A 16,878-nucleotide genomic window follows, 5' to 3' on the forward strand; every position below is an offset into this window, starting at 1 on the left:
GAACGAATTCAAGAAAGCATTGGCACACAGAAATAATAATTTCGGAGTTTTAAAATCAGCTGATATGCGTCAAAATAAGAAAATTAAATAAAAGTTCGTTTTTCATCTTTCGATTTGTTCTTGTTTTTATTTGTTTTTGTCTTTAAAAATTGATAGTATTGTCGTTGCAATCTTTGCAATAAATGCAGAAAATACACGAAGACTGCATGAATCATATGATTGATGCGAAGTGGTTGGAAGACGCCGTGGAACATTTCTCACAACAACTACGTCTGATGACATCGAAACATCGGCAAGTTAGTTCTCTTCACAAGGTTCATTTGATTCTAAAGGCTCGGAGGAATTTTCGAATCCAAAAGATTGTGGACCTTTTATTCCGCTGGTCAAAGTTCATTCATTCTTATGACACCTTCTTCAAGGCTGCTAAAAAAATGCATTCTATTTGCTTCGCCACCTGTAGCTTTCCATTCTTTTTTGTTCTCAACCATTTTCCTCTTGATTTATGCCTTTCAATCTAACCACACTTAAGAATTAAATTAAATTATAAAAAAGTTTGGACTAATTTATTCAATTTACTTTTTTCCAGCTAGAGGTGTCCTTAGAAGGTGGGTCTTTAACTATTTAACTCTATTTTTACTGCCTCCCAAAACGAGTTCACTTCCTCCTTAGGGATTTTTGAAAATCCTTGGGCAATTTCAAGTTTTTCTTCAAGACTTTTCATAAAGCCTTTCGAATTGAATTTTATTTGTGATAACTTTATTTGCCCTTCAAAAAAAACATAGGTAAACACTTTCACATTAAAACAATAGTAAAACTTACATGATTCTTTTCATATATTTTATTTTTATTTAATTTATCTTCGCAAGCTTAATTGTTTGTTCGTTTTAAAAACTCCGATCAAAATAATTGTTCGTAGAAAAAACTGCCAAACTTCCTATTCATTCGGGGCTATTGATACCAATTTTCACGAACTCCGAATTTCGTTGCAAATTTTTTTAGTACGACGGGGCCAATCATACAATTATTCGGGGTTCGTACTACGAATCTATTACGACGGGGCCTGTGATAAGGCTGAATATGTTCATTGAATGTTAGTTTAGGATCTAAGACAACAACCAAGTCAGAAAATACATATGTAGATGTAGAGTTAATTTTTTTAAAACATTTTAATGTCATCACCATATATTAGGACATTCAAATTTGGTATGATCGAAACCAAGTCATTTAGAAATAAAACAAATAGAATAGGACCAAGGTGACTACCCTGGGGGACTCCAGAATTCACAATAAATGAACTTGAACACTCATTACTAAGTCTTAAGTTCTAACGTTAGTTTGTTTAACGAATTCAATAAATCTTTCGTAATTATTCTTCATCTAGCTCGGTCCCTTGCTATATGTCTCCAATTTCGCGCTCCAAGTTAGGTGAGATCACTTTTCACTTGTGCGCGCCCCCTGTGGGTGTGGAAACGAAGGCTTCCGGCAGATCATCAGAGCATTTCCTCTATAAATCTGTGTTCGAGTAAGAGGTCCGATAGTAGAATAGAACACTAAAACAAGGTACCTCTGATGACGCTCAGGTAGTTCTGTACGACCTTAAGGCCCAAAACGGGTTATGTTGGATTAAGGTTATTGTAAGATTATAGCTGGCTACACAAGCACTTTTTAAAGAGACATATAAACAAAGATTTGTTTAAAGACTAATAAAAAATAATATTACACAAATCTGTTAACTCCGTCGTCAGATGTCAACGTTTAAAGCGGGTAACAGAGTCCAGTAGGGCCGCAGGGGTCAGAGATGAAATTAAACGAAATTACACAAAGAACGAACGAGTGATTGACAGAGCGGATGACTATGCCGACGCGTAGGGGGGTGTGAGGGGGCACTTAGGAATCATTACTTAATTCCTTGTTAACTTCCAAGATCGATATCCACTGTATCTATTTTCTAAGCTGTCTTCATTTCAAACCGTTTTACAATGCTGCCAAACAAATAACGTCTTCTGTTCACATTATCCCAGATGTAAAATAAGTTTTAGTTCACTATTGGTAGTTTCCTTATCCAACTTTGAAATTTGTTGACAATTCTTTATACAGCGAGTAGGAAAAGCACTTCAACGTCTCGACTTTTTGCAAAAAATATAATTTATTTATTCCATATATCGAGTGCAATCTCTTTAAGACAAACATACTTAATTATAATCTTTATAAACATACCAAAAATATAAATACCTACATATATAATCTTAAATACATAGTAAAATAATTTACAAAATATAAAGCCTCATAAAAAAATTTCTTTTAAACCATTTTTAAACTTTACTCTACTCCATTGTAAGTTAATTACATCGCTTACAGATTTAAAAAATGCACAAGAACAAGATATGGGATCACTTTTTCCATAGTTAGTGTAATGACTAGGTATACAAAAAAAAAGATATTTCTTTCCCTGAGAGGTCTTAAAGGAACATGAATTGGGTAAAGTAAAAGCAGCATAGAACAATCTACATGGTTACATATAACATCTCTATCTAAAAGAACAAAACACTGTTTCCTTTTGATTTGAAGGGTTTTCAAGCCTAAAAGTAAGCACCTCTGGTTATAGGGGGGCATAATATTTTCTACCCAGTTCAATTAATGTAGAGCATATCTATTGTATTTACGCTGAACAGCTTCTATTCTGTTAATGCTTACTGCATATACTAGCATATTCTAACAATGATCTCACCAATGAGATATGAAGCATTTTTAAAGTATGCGGATCAGTAAATTCCTTTGAATTTCTCATTAGAAAACTCATCATTTTATTTGACTTCGAAATCATATAGTCGTAGTGATCATTAAAAGTTAACTTCCTATCGAAAACAACACCAAACCTTATCAAGACTTGTATTATTAACCTTATATTCAAAGTAAATAGGGTTGCGTGATCTAGTATAAGACATTTGCTTACACTTGGAGATATTGAGATGAAGGCAGTTATCTTCATACCACTGAAAAATACAATTGAGGTCATCTTGTCAAAGATTGCAATCAAGTAGACAATTAATGCGTTTGTACATTTTCAAATCGTCAGCAAATAGTAAATTTTAAGAAAATTTGACACAATCGGGGAGGTCGTTTATAAAAAAACAAACAAAAGTGGTCCGAGATGGCTTACTTGTGGAACCCCTGAAAACTTATAAATTATTTTTGACGTTGCATCCAATTTTCACAAACTGTGCACGATCTGTTAAATATTGATCTAACCCATTCAATAATTGAGAATAAAAACCAAGGTGTTCTAGTTTTCTTAATAACACGTCATGCTGCACCCTATCAAACGCCTTTGAAAAGTCGGTGTATACGACATCAACTTGCTTACCCCCTTCAATACCTTTCGTACAAAAGTGTGAAAAAGAGACAATTTAGTTGTAGTTGATCGGTTACTCACAAAGCCGTGTTGATTCTCTGAAATACCTTGCTTAGTATTTTCATAAATCCTTTTTTTGACAATGGCTTCAAAATTTGTTCGAATAGTTTGAAGCTTTGAAATCGGTCTGTAGTTAAGGACATCCTGCTTTGAGCTTGCTTTATGAATTGGCGCAATTACTGAAGTTTTCCAAGTATCTAAGAACTGAACAAGACTGAGCGATAAATTAAATAACTTTACAAAGAGGTTTAGACCATATCTGCAGAATTTTAAGAACATAGGAGCAATTTCATCACTGTCATGTTTTTTATTGTCATCCAAAGACGATTTAACACTGACTTTAATTAAATGTGCGCCTACGATAGTGAACATTATTTAAAAGAGCTAAAAATGATCCATTTCAAGAGACAATTTATAGGATGTGCCAATACTTCTTTCCATGATAAGTTGAACTCATTTTAAATAACTAAAATTTGTCTGTACTTTATGAAATAAATTTATAAAATTTGTTAGAAAGGTAATAAATATTTTGTGCGTGCAAAGTTCTTGCTTTAAAAAATATTAAACGAAGTAAGCAAGAAATTGTAGAAACAATTGCACCGAAGGCTTAACTAAGACTTAAAAAAATCGTTACAGTTGAAACTCATGTCGAAATTAGGTTAATGTAATAATTTAATAACACAGACGTAAACAAAAGTAAAAGTTAAATACTTTACACTCCAAAAAACACTGACTAAACTTAAATAAACCATTAACAAGACTTAAAACCACTTAAAAACTATTTAACAAATAAAACCAACGTATAAATACAACAAATTGAATAATTGTGGAGTCATAATTTAATTAATTTTATTATATGTATGTATGTGCCTTTTCATGTTTTAATTAAGCCGACACACATTTTGACTTTTGTATTATTCTTTTGATTATTTGGTTTAATGTTTTGGATGATAATTTTAATAGATTGCTTGGTGTTAAAATGTTTACTAACCATAAAATTTACAAAATCCTAGTAGATTTATGATTTAATTTAAAAATTTTAAATGCTTACGCTCAGAGTTAGTTACTCTGTTAAGCAAATGCAAATTAATAACTGCAAAGAACCCCTCCTCATAAGTTTCTTTCTTAATCTTACTAAAAACCAACCTCCATCTAATATTTCAACTATTTTGTTTTTGATTAAAAATTTTGTATTAAAAAATTAAATAATATTAAACAAATTTCTTCAAATACACGTGACCAAACCTCTGACTAAAAAAGATTACTTAAACAACAACAAAATTATAATAATAATTTTTTTATAAAAGCTCTCAAATACATTTTCAGAACTGTCAAAAAACCAACAAATATATTATATTTCTTTCATTATTTCAGTAAACTAATCTTAAGTTGAGTAAAATAGCAAAATAAAAAAGATGCGAGGTGATTGGATAAATATTTTATACCTGTTGCTTTCTTTCTAATTGATATTATATCGTATTAAAAATATAAAAATAAAAAGCAAAAAAAAAACAATAATTATACATAAATAATAATTGTATACTATGGTTTAATTTTGTTGTTTTTAATTTTTTGTTTTTATTTTATGTTTATGTTTAACTCAAACATTGCATTAACGTAGTGGTATTTTGCGTGTTTTTTTCTAAATATACTTATAAACAATATACATTTGTTATTATATATATAAATCAAAATAAATTGTTAGTAGTTTTCAATTAAAAAAAAAATAAATTAATAGTGCAATATACATATTATTGGGTGTAGCGTTTTGTAATTCACAATTATTTTAGGGTACGTGTGATGGCGTTTTAGTGTTGCTAAAGTTTTTGGTTTTATTAAAATTGTATATTTCTATGCACTTCTAGTGATGATGAGACGACAACGCCATTCACGTGTATTCTGATTCAGTAAAGAAACCAATTTGAAGCACAGACATTCTTTAAACTCATCTTTTTTTTATCTTACCGTCGAGTTTCCAATCGAGTTTGAAATTGAAAAATCTTCAAATCCACACTATCAATTCTTAAATTGATAAGCAATCAATCTGAGTTCAAAATTACTCTATCACGTAAGGCTCTTGAGATATGCATTCCTTTTTAGAATTCAAACATTTAGAACACTTACAAGCCGTTTCTCAAGAAAACGCTAACCCTAAAAATGTTTTCAAAAGAAAAAGCAAAACGGATTGAAAGTATTTTTGTGTTTTTCTAACGAATCCATCATTTAAATAATTCTAGGTTTTGTATATTAAAAAATAACAAAATATGTAAAACGAGTATTTTCAAAACTTAATCACATAGTTAAAATCAAAGCTCGGATTTTAAATAAGCACCAAGAATGAACCCCAAAAAACTACTAAAACAGCTATGTTCCCAAAATCGAATAAAATCAACTCTCGAAAATCGAGTAAAATTGTTTTTAGGGTTCTAACATTCGATCGATTTCTTAACTTCAAATACTTTTCGAAATAAATATGATTTAAAATCATGAAAATAAAATTTAAATTTTTAAAATCATGAAATGAAAATAAAAATAAAAATAAACCAGCATAGGTGTTCTTATATGCGTTTCGCCCCGATGTAATGGTTGGGCTCATCAGAAGATGACCATTACACCTTGTCTTGACGCATGTTTTCTCGAATAAATCGAGATTCCATATAATATGAGCTACATAGAGTTACTGTGAATAATATGGTATATAAGAACACCTATGCTGGTTTATTTTTATTTTCATGATTTTAAAAATAAAAATTTTATTTTCATGATTTTAAATCATATTTATTAAAAATAATTGGTGTTTAGGAACAAACAATTCGACTGTTAACAGTCAAACATTTCAACTTCAAAAAACTTTTCGAAATCACAGCTGACAAATTTCAAAACAGTCAATAAACAATTCTGAAGATTTTCATAATTTGTGTAATTAATAATGCTTCTATTTGTTATGTGCAGATTTTCGGATTTTTGCGATAAGCAGTTTCCAATATCGGCCACGAGAGACTCTTGTGAAAAAGCATGTGTCTTAAAAGTTTTTGAAAGACCAATATCTAACTCGAAATGTTTCGGAGAAGAAATTTGCCATACTGAAAAATCATTTTGAATTGTCTGTCCTTTTCCTCAAGTATAAAGTAGAGTCTGCATCTTCTCACAAATCAAGTGCATTTTTTAAACTACTTCTGTTTTTAATCTATTTCCTCTTGTCTAAATCAAATCGCACCAACTTAATCTAGTCGAATTAAAATCACTTGAAAATGGCAAAAATAGAAATGTAGAACACGAAAAGTCACTTAAATTTAATAAAAAAAATTAACCCGATTTACCTAAAAGTGAATTTCAGAACTCCAAATAAAATTTTGAATCGATTTCGATTTCAATTTCATTTCGTGTGAAAGTAAGCCTAGCTGAAAGTATTTATTTCAAGGTTTTTCAGAAATACATTTAAATACTTATACTATATCTATACTCTGTTCAATTTGAATATGCAGTACAGCGAAGAAGGGATATTTGCCTTTCATCCATACTTTTTGGAAATCAATAAACTATCTCCATTTCAAAGCTCTAACAGGGCTCTCACAGGCTTGCCGTAGTTATCATTTTACATCAGCATAATTCTCTCAAAAATATCGGTAGATCACGTTTCTAAATAAAAAGAATGAACTAAATTAAAACTAAATCTACCTTTTTCAACTTCAAAAGAAGTCAAGATAGTAGCAGCGATTTTAAAAGGGTTCGCCTGGAGACCTTATCTCTTTAAGCGTATAGCTGCATTTTAACCATTTTTTAATGGAATGTTATTAAACTTTCTTCAACCACACTGCCAACCACTAGGCTTTTATAGCTGGTTAAAGTTTGGTACCCGGAAACGTTTATTTCCTTTTGAATAGGTTCGAATTTAACCATTAAAAATTTATAAAATTATAAGAGTTATTTTGAAACAAGCGTTGGAATTTCCCAAGATCAAAAAATGAATTACATTAATACCCCTATTACCATTGGCGAGTGGAATCAATAAACGTGTGATAGTGAGAAATTTGGATTATCGTTGGCGAATTGGGAACCATTGATTCGACTTAAATGTCATAAAGTTTTCAAAGATTGGTCTCACTCTATTTTCGTTATCGAATGTTCGTTGATTTGAACGTCATTCGTGTTATTTTTTGTCGAACGTTCATATTGTGTGAGAAAAATTCGAAACTTATGTAAAAGAAATGTAAAAAAATAACACAATGCAAACCATATGTATATTTCATTTCTTTTATAAAATAACAATTATCAATGCATTTTTATTCAGCTGCAAAAGAACTAATCCAAATTAGTTTAAAAAGCTAGCCAAACTGATGGAATCGAACCCGAATCTAGCGAGAGGTCTTGTAGAGGTTGTTTCTTCCAAAAAAAAAAAACAAATGTATATTGGGACGAATTTGCTGCAACCCTTTAACTCACTTGGGCCACCTGCTCGCGATGGAGGTTTGGCTGCATTATAAGCTTAAAATCGAAGGAAAACTTGCGATGAATAAAGCGGAAGTGGTGGCAACTGGTGGGGGTAAAAACTCTCAAGTTTCCTTAACTCCTTTGGAACAAGCAGTGGTTGAACTGCTTGGACTTGATCATGCTGTAAGGCCAGAAGGTAGTTCGTCTAGCCAAATTTCAGAGGACTTATAAATCGTCTTACAAGACATTGAAGTGCTCAATGAAAAAGACTGGTAAATCCGATAAAGAGTAATGCATTTTCTTTTCATTTAAAAGACTGCGAAATCGACTCTTAAGAACGTAAATAGTGCTTTCTATTATATGTCTGCCTTTGGCGTGTTGCTTATTGAATTAAGACTGCCTTGGACCACAAATAACGTTTTTAAAAGGAGAGAGCAAACAAGACGATAGTGGGTAACCGGCGTCTAATAAAATTAAGAACAAAATTATTGAACGACGAAATAAAAATATAAATACTACCAAGGAACATTGAACGTTTTCCTTTTTGATACCACGGCTTAAGATTAGTGCACTTCCATACAAAGGAATCATGGGTCGATCCAGGAACATAAAGAATACACAATTTATGGTCAGACGCCTTAAAAACCAAAAGCTACTCTCAAAGAAAAACCTACTATCATTGCGTTTAAACTGTAATATCCTTTTCTGTTAGGATACTAATTACGCAACTCAATCAGATCAACGATCCTTATATGTGTTCCGTCAACACATCCGATTACTCCTAGTAACCTGGCCGTTGAAAAAAAATATAGTTTTGTGCGTTTTGTTTTCCATCGGATGACATGTTGACTCTGATTCAGGTTAGACATAATTTGTCTTTAATTGCACACACAACTTCTTTAAGGGCGCAGGCTAATGTTAGTATAACAGGGATTGAAGAGGTGCTTGCATTTTTAAATTGGCCTTCAAGCTTGTTTAATACGAAAACAAACGCTTTCTTATTCAGTCGAAAATATAATCTGAAACTTAAGAAATTAATTCTAATTAAAAGAACTTCCAGTAGGTACAAAATATTTGTTCTACTTACAGATGATTAGGGAGTTCCAAAAAATTAGAGTTGACTCCAATATTCGAACTCGAATTGTAAAGTTCGCCACCGTGGTATGTCGAATGTGTTGATCGCTAATAAAAATATCTCACTTCGAACGTTTGATTCGCCAACCATAATAGGGGTAAAAATAAACAAAGAAAGAGCTCCAAAAATGCTTTTATATTTTTGGAACAATTTTTAGATGTTTCCGTTCATTATTGTGGACAAAAACCAAAAGTCGATAATGCCATTATAGGTTATAGCTCCCCACACCATTACACATGTTCTCCAAAATAAACTCATCCTTTCTGAGGTCCCGGAAATTAAAATAGTTGATTTCGACACTAATTTAGATATTCTATACAAAAGTTTCTAAAAGATCGAACTTGTAAACTTCTGCACAAAAATATTCGCAATATCGTCATCCAAGTACTTTACTTTAGTTGGCGCTACATCGCATTGTGCTCCTGGGCCTCAAGTAATAACTTTCGCCAGCTTACTCGATCTCTAGCTTGCTGCTTCCAGTTTCGAATACCAAGTTGACGTGCGTCGGCCTCAACTTGATCGCTCCACCAGAGATGAGGCCTGCCTCTGCTTCTTGTTCCATCAGGCTTGGCATTGAATACCTTACTGGCTGGAGCTTCGATGTTCATTCGTACACGCAATTTTTTGACCAGTGGCAAGTCGCGGTATAGCTCGTATAACTCCTGATTAAATCTTCTCCGCCAGATGTTACTTTGGCAGTCGACACAATTCGGACCATTGATCGTAGGCAGAACCTTTCTCTCGAAGATACCAAGAGACCCTTCATCCGCCTGGGAGAGGGTCCATGCTTTAGCACCATACAGCAAGACTGGGATGATTAATGTTTTATACAGTGGCTCTTTGGTACTTCGCGATAAGGCCTTATTCCTCAACTGCTTACTTAGGCCAAAGAAACAGCTATTAGCAAGGGTAATTCTGCGTTTGATCTCTTCGCTGATGTCATTTGCAGAATTAAGAGCAGTGCACAGATAAACAAATTCGTTTACCACCTGTATGGCTTGAATCGACTGTATTTGATGACAGTAAATATTTCCTTTTGACCTCGTTAATGTCAAGACCCATTTTCTCCACCTCAGACTCGACATTAGAGAAAGCACCCATCACTGCTCGTTCTTCCCATAATGTCGATGTCATCTGCATATCCAATATTAAAGCAGCTACATGACACCGCATCGCCTTGTCGAAGTCCTCTGGTGGTGTGGAAGGTTTCGGTCTCTTCCAATTTTGACGCAGCAACGAGCATTTTACAGTGTCATCCTGATAAGTCGTATCAGTTTGGTAGGGATACCAAAACTCAACATGGCACGGTATAGTTCGTTCCTGTCTACATTGCATAAGCTGCTTTAAAATCGATGAAAAGATGGTGTGTTTCGATGTTATGTTCTTGGGTCTTTACCAGGATTTGGCGTAGAGTGAAAATTTGGTCGATGGTAGATTTTCCAGGCCGGAAGCCACACTGGTAAGGGCCAATTAGTTCGTCAGTAAATGGCTTCAGGCGTTCACATAATACGCTGGACAAGATCTTGTACTCGATATTTAAAAGGCTAATGCCTCTGTAGTTGGCGCAGAGAAGGCGGTTACCTTTTTTATGGATCGGGCAGATGGTGCTTAAGTTCCACTCGTCGGGCATGCTTTCTTCCGACCAAATTTTAGTAACTAGCTGGTGCATGCTCCTTACCAGATCTGCTCCAGCGTACTTAAAAAGCTCCACGTGCAGACCGTCATCACCGGCCAAATTGTTCGACTTCAGCCCAGTGATGGCTAGTTTGATCTCACTCTGGTCGGGTGGGTGGAAGTCTAGATCGTCAACCAAATGGATTTGACGTGGCTGCTCGCTGGCGGAATCTTTGACTTCATCACCATTAAACAGCTGGTTGAAATGATCTCTCCAGATTTTTAGCATTGACTGCATCTCCACTACGGTATTCCCCTCCTTATCTTTGCAGGCTCCAGCACGGCTAATGAATCCGGTTGTTTTCTTTTTGACTCTTCTTTAAAAGCTCCGCACCTGTTTCCTGTTAAAGCATTCCTGGATCTCCTCGACTTCACGCTGCTCATGGGCTTTTTTCTTTCTTCTGAGCAAGCGGTTCTCTTGTCGACGTAGAGCTGGCGTGAGAATTGTGTCCTCCTTTGCTGCCACAATCTGTATGCCTCCGTTTTGGCTTTGCTTTGGATTGTTTGCAAGGCTGCCAGTGGGTCTCTGGGCACATCTCTTCCGTTGTAGGGTTTCTCGCAAGCTCTAGGGATACTCGGTGGGCAAAGGCATTGGCCGTATCCTCCTGCTACAGTCTCCCAACGTTGAATCTTCTCCTCTAGGTTGATGTTCGCCTAAGAGCTTTCATGGATATTCGTACTCGCAGTTTAGCACCAACTAGGTGTTGGTCGGATTCTATGTTGGCTGATCTAATCTGATCGTCAATAGCAACATGATCGATTTGAATGGTTCGATCATGGGGGGACCGCCAAGTACCTTTGTAGATATCTGTGCGAGAGCTATGTCTTCCGATAGACCTACCAAAGATGCCTTCTTTACCAATTTTGGCTTTAAAATCTCCCAGGAAAATTTTAACATCGTTTTTGGAGCTCGTAGAATTCTTCTTTGGTATTGTCATCCTTTTCTTCCGTCGGGGTATGCGCGCTGATAAGGCTCAGGTGGTGGAATTTGGGCTTAATGCGGATTGTCGTCACTCTTTCACTTACTTCCCGAAAGCTTAAAACTCTTTGCCTTAGTTTCCCTCTGACAGCAAAACCACATCCAATTAAGTGCTTCCTCCCATCGAGTAGAAATCACAGCGTTCAATCTTGCTTTCCAACGCATCTTCTGCAGAGCTGTCACATCATCTTTGATTTCGGCCAGGGCATCGGCAAGCTGCTTTGCGTGGTCGGTTGAGTGTACGCACATTCCACACGTAAATCGTGTTTCGTTTGTGGGGGGGGGGGGGGGGGGTTGTCAACATTATCAGTCCGTTTATCCGAGGCTATTAGTTTTTTTTTCATAACACTTTAAAACTTTCTTTCATGGCCGGCTTGTGAGGCCTGCGCATGAGTGAGATCGTTAGAGCTGGTTCTTCAGAGCGATAGCTGGTCCTTTGCTCCTACTTCCTGAGAAAGTAACTCAGGTGACACAGCTCTGAATTGGGAAATTCTAACCCTCGTTTCTAATTTGCCCTTTAATTTAATTTGTAGTGGTGAAGTACGTATCTATTCACAGGTAGTAAAGGTTCCGGGAACAAAACTTCCACCAGCTATAAAAAGCGAAAATCGATTACATAATGTTGCCACTGCAAGTAGTGGGGAAAGTTAAAAAAAAATTACAAATTTTAGTATTGAAACTAATATCGATTTTGATAAGTTCTTGCTACATGCACTGCACTTGCCTCGTTTATAAAAAGAAACAAAATATATAAAATCCATCGATCAAGACATATTTTTCTAAGAAAAACCCGTAATCATGCCATTGCCGAAAGTTAAAAAAAAAAACTATTTAAAAAATAGGGCTTCTTTAATAGCTCCAAAATACTTTTTAAAGATGAGATTTATTGTTATTTTTGCTTCAAATATAATTTCTTTACTCAAATTGCACCCTATTTAGTTTTTGTTGACGTGTTAGACTGTTCTTTTTTTTAATTAATATATTATTACTAGCAATTAATGTAATTATATTTAATCAAACATATTTGCTTCCGAAATAAATCAAATTAAAAAAAAACTGCAGTTCAAAAATATACCCTTTCTTAAAACTCATGTTGGTTTTTGTTTTCCTATAGTTAATTTTTAAAAAACAAAAAAAATAATATATTTTTTCTATCGTACAGTAACAAGTTATAATACTCACACTCATGTATCTGGCTTATCAAACAGGTATAAGCCAGATTTTGCTTAATTTATTTCTATATAAATAGCAAAATATTTTGACTTAAGAACAGAAAAAAAAGTTACTTAAAAAAGAACTGAACAAAATAAATTATTTGGCATTGATCATATTTATTTGTTTTTTACTCTTTACATTAAATTTATTAGCTAACTTATAATAATAAAATACTTCTATAAGGCCAATTTTATTACAGCCAGTCAAGCAGTCAGTTAGTACCGTCTTCGTTTTTTAAAAATACCGCACATTTTTTAAGCTTTATTTTAACTATCGTTCCTTTGTTTGTTTTCAATTTAAATTGATGATTTTATTCCGCTTAGTTGGATAATTCCACATCATGCTATCCATAATATTATCAACTTGTTCAAAACTATTAAACTTAAAGGAAAAAAACTATTATTATTGACTTTTCATCAAACTTATTAAAAATTTTGTAAACTTAACTTGGTACCGATAATTTTCAGGAGAGTCATTCCGTAATTTTCAAAACGATAATCGTCGATACGATTACCATTAACGTTATCGCCAATAATTTACTTACTTACGTCCTCAGACCTGTTAAGTCCTTTGAGAACCCTTAAGGGGCATAGGGCTTCTACTACGTATACGCGCCATCGTGTACGGTTTCCGGAGATTTGTTTCAGCTCCCTCCAACATTTGCCTAGTGACGCTGATTTCGCCTCGACTGTCCTGCGCCATGTGCTTCTCGGTCGTCCAGCTCTACTTCCTTCTTGTGTGAGCGGATTCCACTGCATTGCTTGGCCTGCAATGCAGTCGTTACCTTTTCAAAGCGTATGTCCAATCCATTGCCACTTACGTCTTCGTATTATAGATTCTATAGGTTCCTGACCTGTCCTTCTATGAAAGACCTCATTTGACATTTGTTGAGCTATTCCTCCAAATTTTCGACAGCATACCGAACGCCGCTTTTGTTTTGCCGATGCGGCAGATGACACCTTGTTCAGTTCCGCCTTCGTTGGAAACGATGCTTCCAAGTTATTGAAAGGTATTCACTTTTTCCACCGGTTGCGAGAAAATATTTATTTAAGAGGATGTTCAGGTTCCGAGGCTGATCATTTTTGTTTTGCCGGAATTAATTTTCAGCCCCACAACTTCTGCTTCTCTCTCCACACTTTTGTCATTTGATGGAGATCCATGATCCTATGAGAGAGTAAGCAAACATCGTCCGCGTAATTCAAGTGCTTTAAATACTACAGAGTTTGACAGAGCTGAGCGCAGTACATCGCTTATCACCAACAAAAACAATATTAGCGATAGAATTTAGCCCTTTCTGACTCCGCTTCGGATTTCAAAGTCATCTGACAACCTACCATCGTGCAGAACGTGACACTTGGATCCATCATATGCTGCTTTAATAATAGCAATTAGTTTTTCTGAGATGCCTCTCCTCCGCAAAGCTAACCAGATATACTCCCTGTTCACGCTATCAAAGGCCTTCTCGAAGTCGATGAACAGCAGGTGTAGTGGTGATGGATATTCAACGCACTGTTCAATAGAACAGTAGAACACAAATTCCTCTCCAGTTTTCACACTTTGTAAGATCTCCCTTTTTTGAGAGCTTGACGATAATTCCCTTCTTCCACTCATGAAGGAAGCTTGGAATTCCATCAAGTCCTACCGCTTTGTGGTTCTTAAGTGCTTTAATTGCGGCAACGATCTCATCTTTACTGGGAGGTGCGGTGCGGATTCGGGAAAGTGTTCTTTCCACCTTCTGACTTGTTCATCCACCGAACTTATCACAGTACCGTCTACTTCTCAGCTCTTTGGTTATTCTGGAAACAGTCCTGCGGTCGCACCTGTTTGCAGCATCTTCTGCTTCTTGTGCCAATGCGTTGATGTCGTTCCGCTTGTCGCGGCGGTGAACCTTTCTCTTTTTAATGCGATACGAGGACTCCAGCTCGTTTCTTTCTTCCTCTTATGCAGCAGTTATTCGAGCCCTTAACTTTTTGCGTTCGTTGATCCTTGCCCAAGATTATTCTGAAAGCCAAGTGTTTTTTCTTCCTTTTTTCCGACCGACTATTCTGTAGCACCTGAAATTAAAACATTTTTTACAGCATCTCAATGGTGTTCTATGTCGTCATGTACTGTGCTTCTGATTGTTCTCATTTCGTGTGACAGGTGGTCCCTAAATTGTTAACGGGTCGTAGGATCCTTTAGTACGACGATGTTGAATTTGGGGGCTTGTATTGTTCCGTTGGATCTTCGTACTGTAGCTGTACGTAATCTTAGGGTAGCTATCATTAAGTGGTGGTCACGGGCAAGTCCCATATCGGCGCCTCTTCTGTTTCGTACATCCAAGAGACTGCTTCTAAATCGTCGACTAATCACGAAGTGTTCAATTTGGTTGCCTGTCCGTCGACACCCAGCTAATTTTATGACAAAGTTTGTGCTCAAACATAGTGCCAACAATCACAAGGCTATTGGCTTGCAGAAGTGAAGGAACCTCTTACCAATATCATTGCAATTGCCTACTCCGTGAGCACCCAACACATGCTGATATTGTAACTGAAATATCGATAACTTGAAAATGTAACCAAGTTTCACAAACGTGTTAATAATCCATGGGAAATTGTGAAATTTGCTAGCAAATTCCTTTTACCAAACATACCAACTATTTCGTGTTTTTAATTTTTACCGCCGCCGACGATATAAAATGTCTGATATTATTGTAAATTATTAAATTTAATTTTAATATAAATTACATACGTTGCAAGTTTATATAAAATTTATGGATACGCATCCTTTCTTAGCCCCGATTCCGTTTATGGGAAAAAATAGCTATTTGTAATTTAAGATTCTTCTTAATATCCGTTCGAATAACCCCCTTGTATAGAATATTGTTGATAAAACCATTTCTTTATTTCCGAATTTCTTTAGAAAGACTCAAAACTATTTGATATAATGTGCTTTCTGCAAAACCGTGTCAGAAATCGTTGCTATCAACCATTGGTACATTTTGCCACCCAAAGTCTTAAGAGTTGTGATTAGTGGAAGTATAGTTTTCCGTCGGCTTTTTTGGTCGCTGTAATTTTCGCAATGAAACAATTAAGTTACATTAAATTTCCCAACGTTTCAGCAGGGGTTACAAAAAATATGCAAATGATCTTAGTTATATCAATGGGATACAAATACGAGGTGTGTTTAAAAAGGACCCGGAATTTTCGTTTTATCAAAAAAATATTTATTTATTCGTTGACATCAATTTGATCCGCTTCAAAGTAGTAGCGTTTTCGTTATCGTAATGCAAAAGCCATGAATTGTTTTTCCATTAATCTAAGCTTTTTTTCGGATTGCTTCACGCAATCGTCGCATGACTTCAAGGTGATACTCCTTATTAACCTTGTGATAAGAACTCTTGATGCACTATGCTATCATAACCGAAGAAATCAGTAAGCAAAACCTTCACATTTGATCGAACTTCACGAGCGAACTTTTCGCTCTTGGTGACGTTGGATGCTTCAATGTGGACTGTGCTTTGATTTCGACATCATAACCGTACACCCATGTTTCATCACCAGTTATGACCCTTTCAAGGATCTTCGTTAACGTCATTTAACAGCTCCTGAGCGTTGTTCATGCGATTGTTTTTTTTTGGTTTCTAACAAAATTTTAATATTTTACTTCAATAAGTCAGAAGTATTACTTATATGCATATATTTAGATATTACGCAAACGCTATCGAATTGACGATTATTGCATTAAGTGAAGTCTTCGAAACGCTATCGTCTGACGACAATTGTTTTACGGAATAACCCCCAGAACTTTGTGTCAACATTTGAGTTTATAAGTTCTTTTTATAAAGTCTTGGGTTCAATCCCTGCCTCTATGAATAATTGACAAACTCTCCAAGAGCAATTCTTGACTTGAAAAGTGGTCCCTCAAATAAGCAGGTTGGATTCGACTTAAAACTGTTGGTCCCGTCCATCCCTGACCACAGGGAAATGGTTGAAAGTTGTAAGTCACTAAGCCCTAGTTCTCAACGGACTGTCGCGCCACCTGATTAATTTG

General features: G+C 35.2%; 1 protein-coding gene across 2 annotated transcripts in view; it reads left to right on the plus strand.

Moving 5' to 3' along the window:
* Positions 1-16,878, plus strand: part of LOC129952503 (BUB3-interacting and GLEBS motif-containing protein ZNF207) — a 58,783-nt gene that overhangs the window by 30,164 nt on the left and 11,741 nt on the right. Inside the window, exon 7 of one of the 2 annotated variants that reach the window (XM_056065110.1) lies at positions 4,787-4,834. The exons of the other annotated variant lie outside the window; for it this stretch is intronic. Within the exon in view, the coding sequence (XP_055921085.1) occupies positions 4,787-4,794 (8 nt within the window). The 3' untranslated portion in view covers positions 4,795-4,834. The remainder of the gene's footprint in view (positions 1-4,786; positions 4,835-16,878) is intronic. 2 annotated transcript variants of the gene reach the window in all.

The sequence above is a fragment of the Eupeodes corollae genome, chromosome 3 (assembly GCF_945859685.1).
Source record: "Eupeodes corollae chromosome 3, idEupCoro1.1, whole genome shotgun sequence".
Classification (NCBI taxonomy): Eukaryota; Metazoa; Arthropoda; class Insecta; order Diptera; family Syrphidae; genus Eupeodes; species Eupeodes corollae.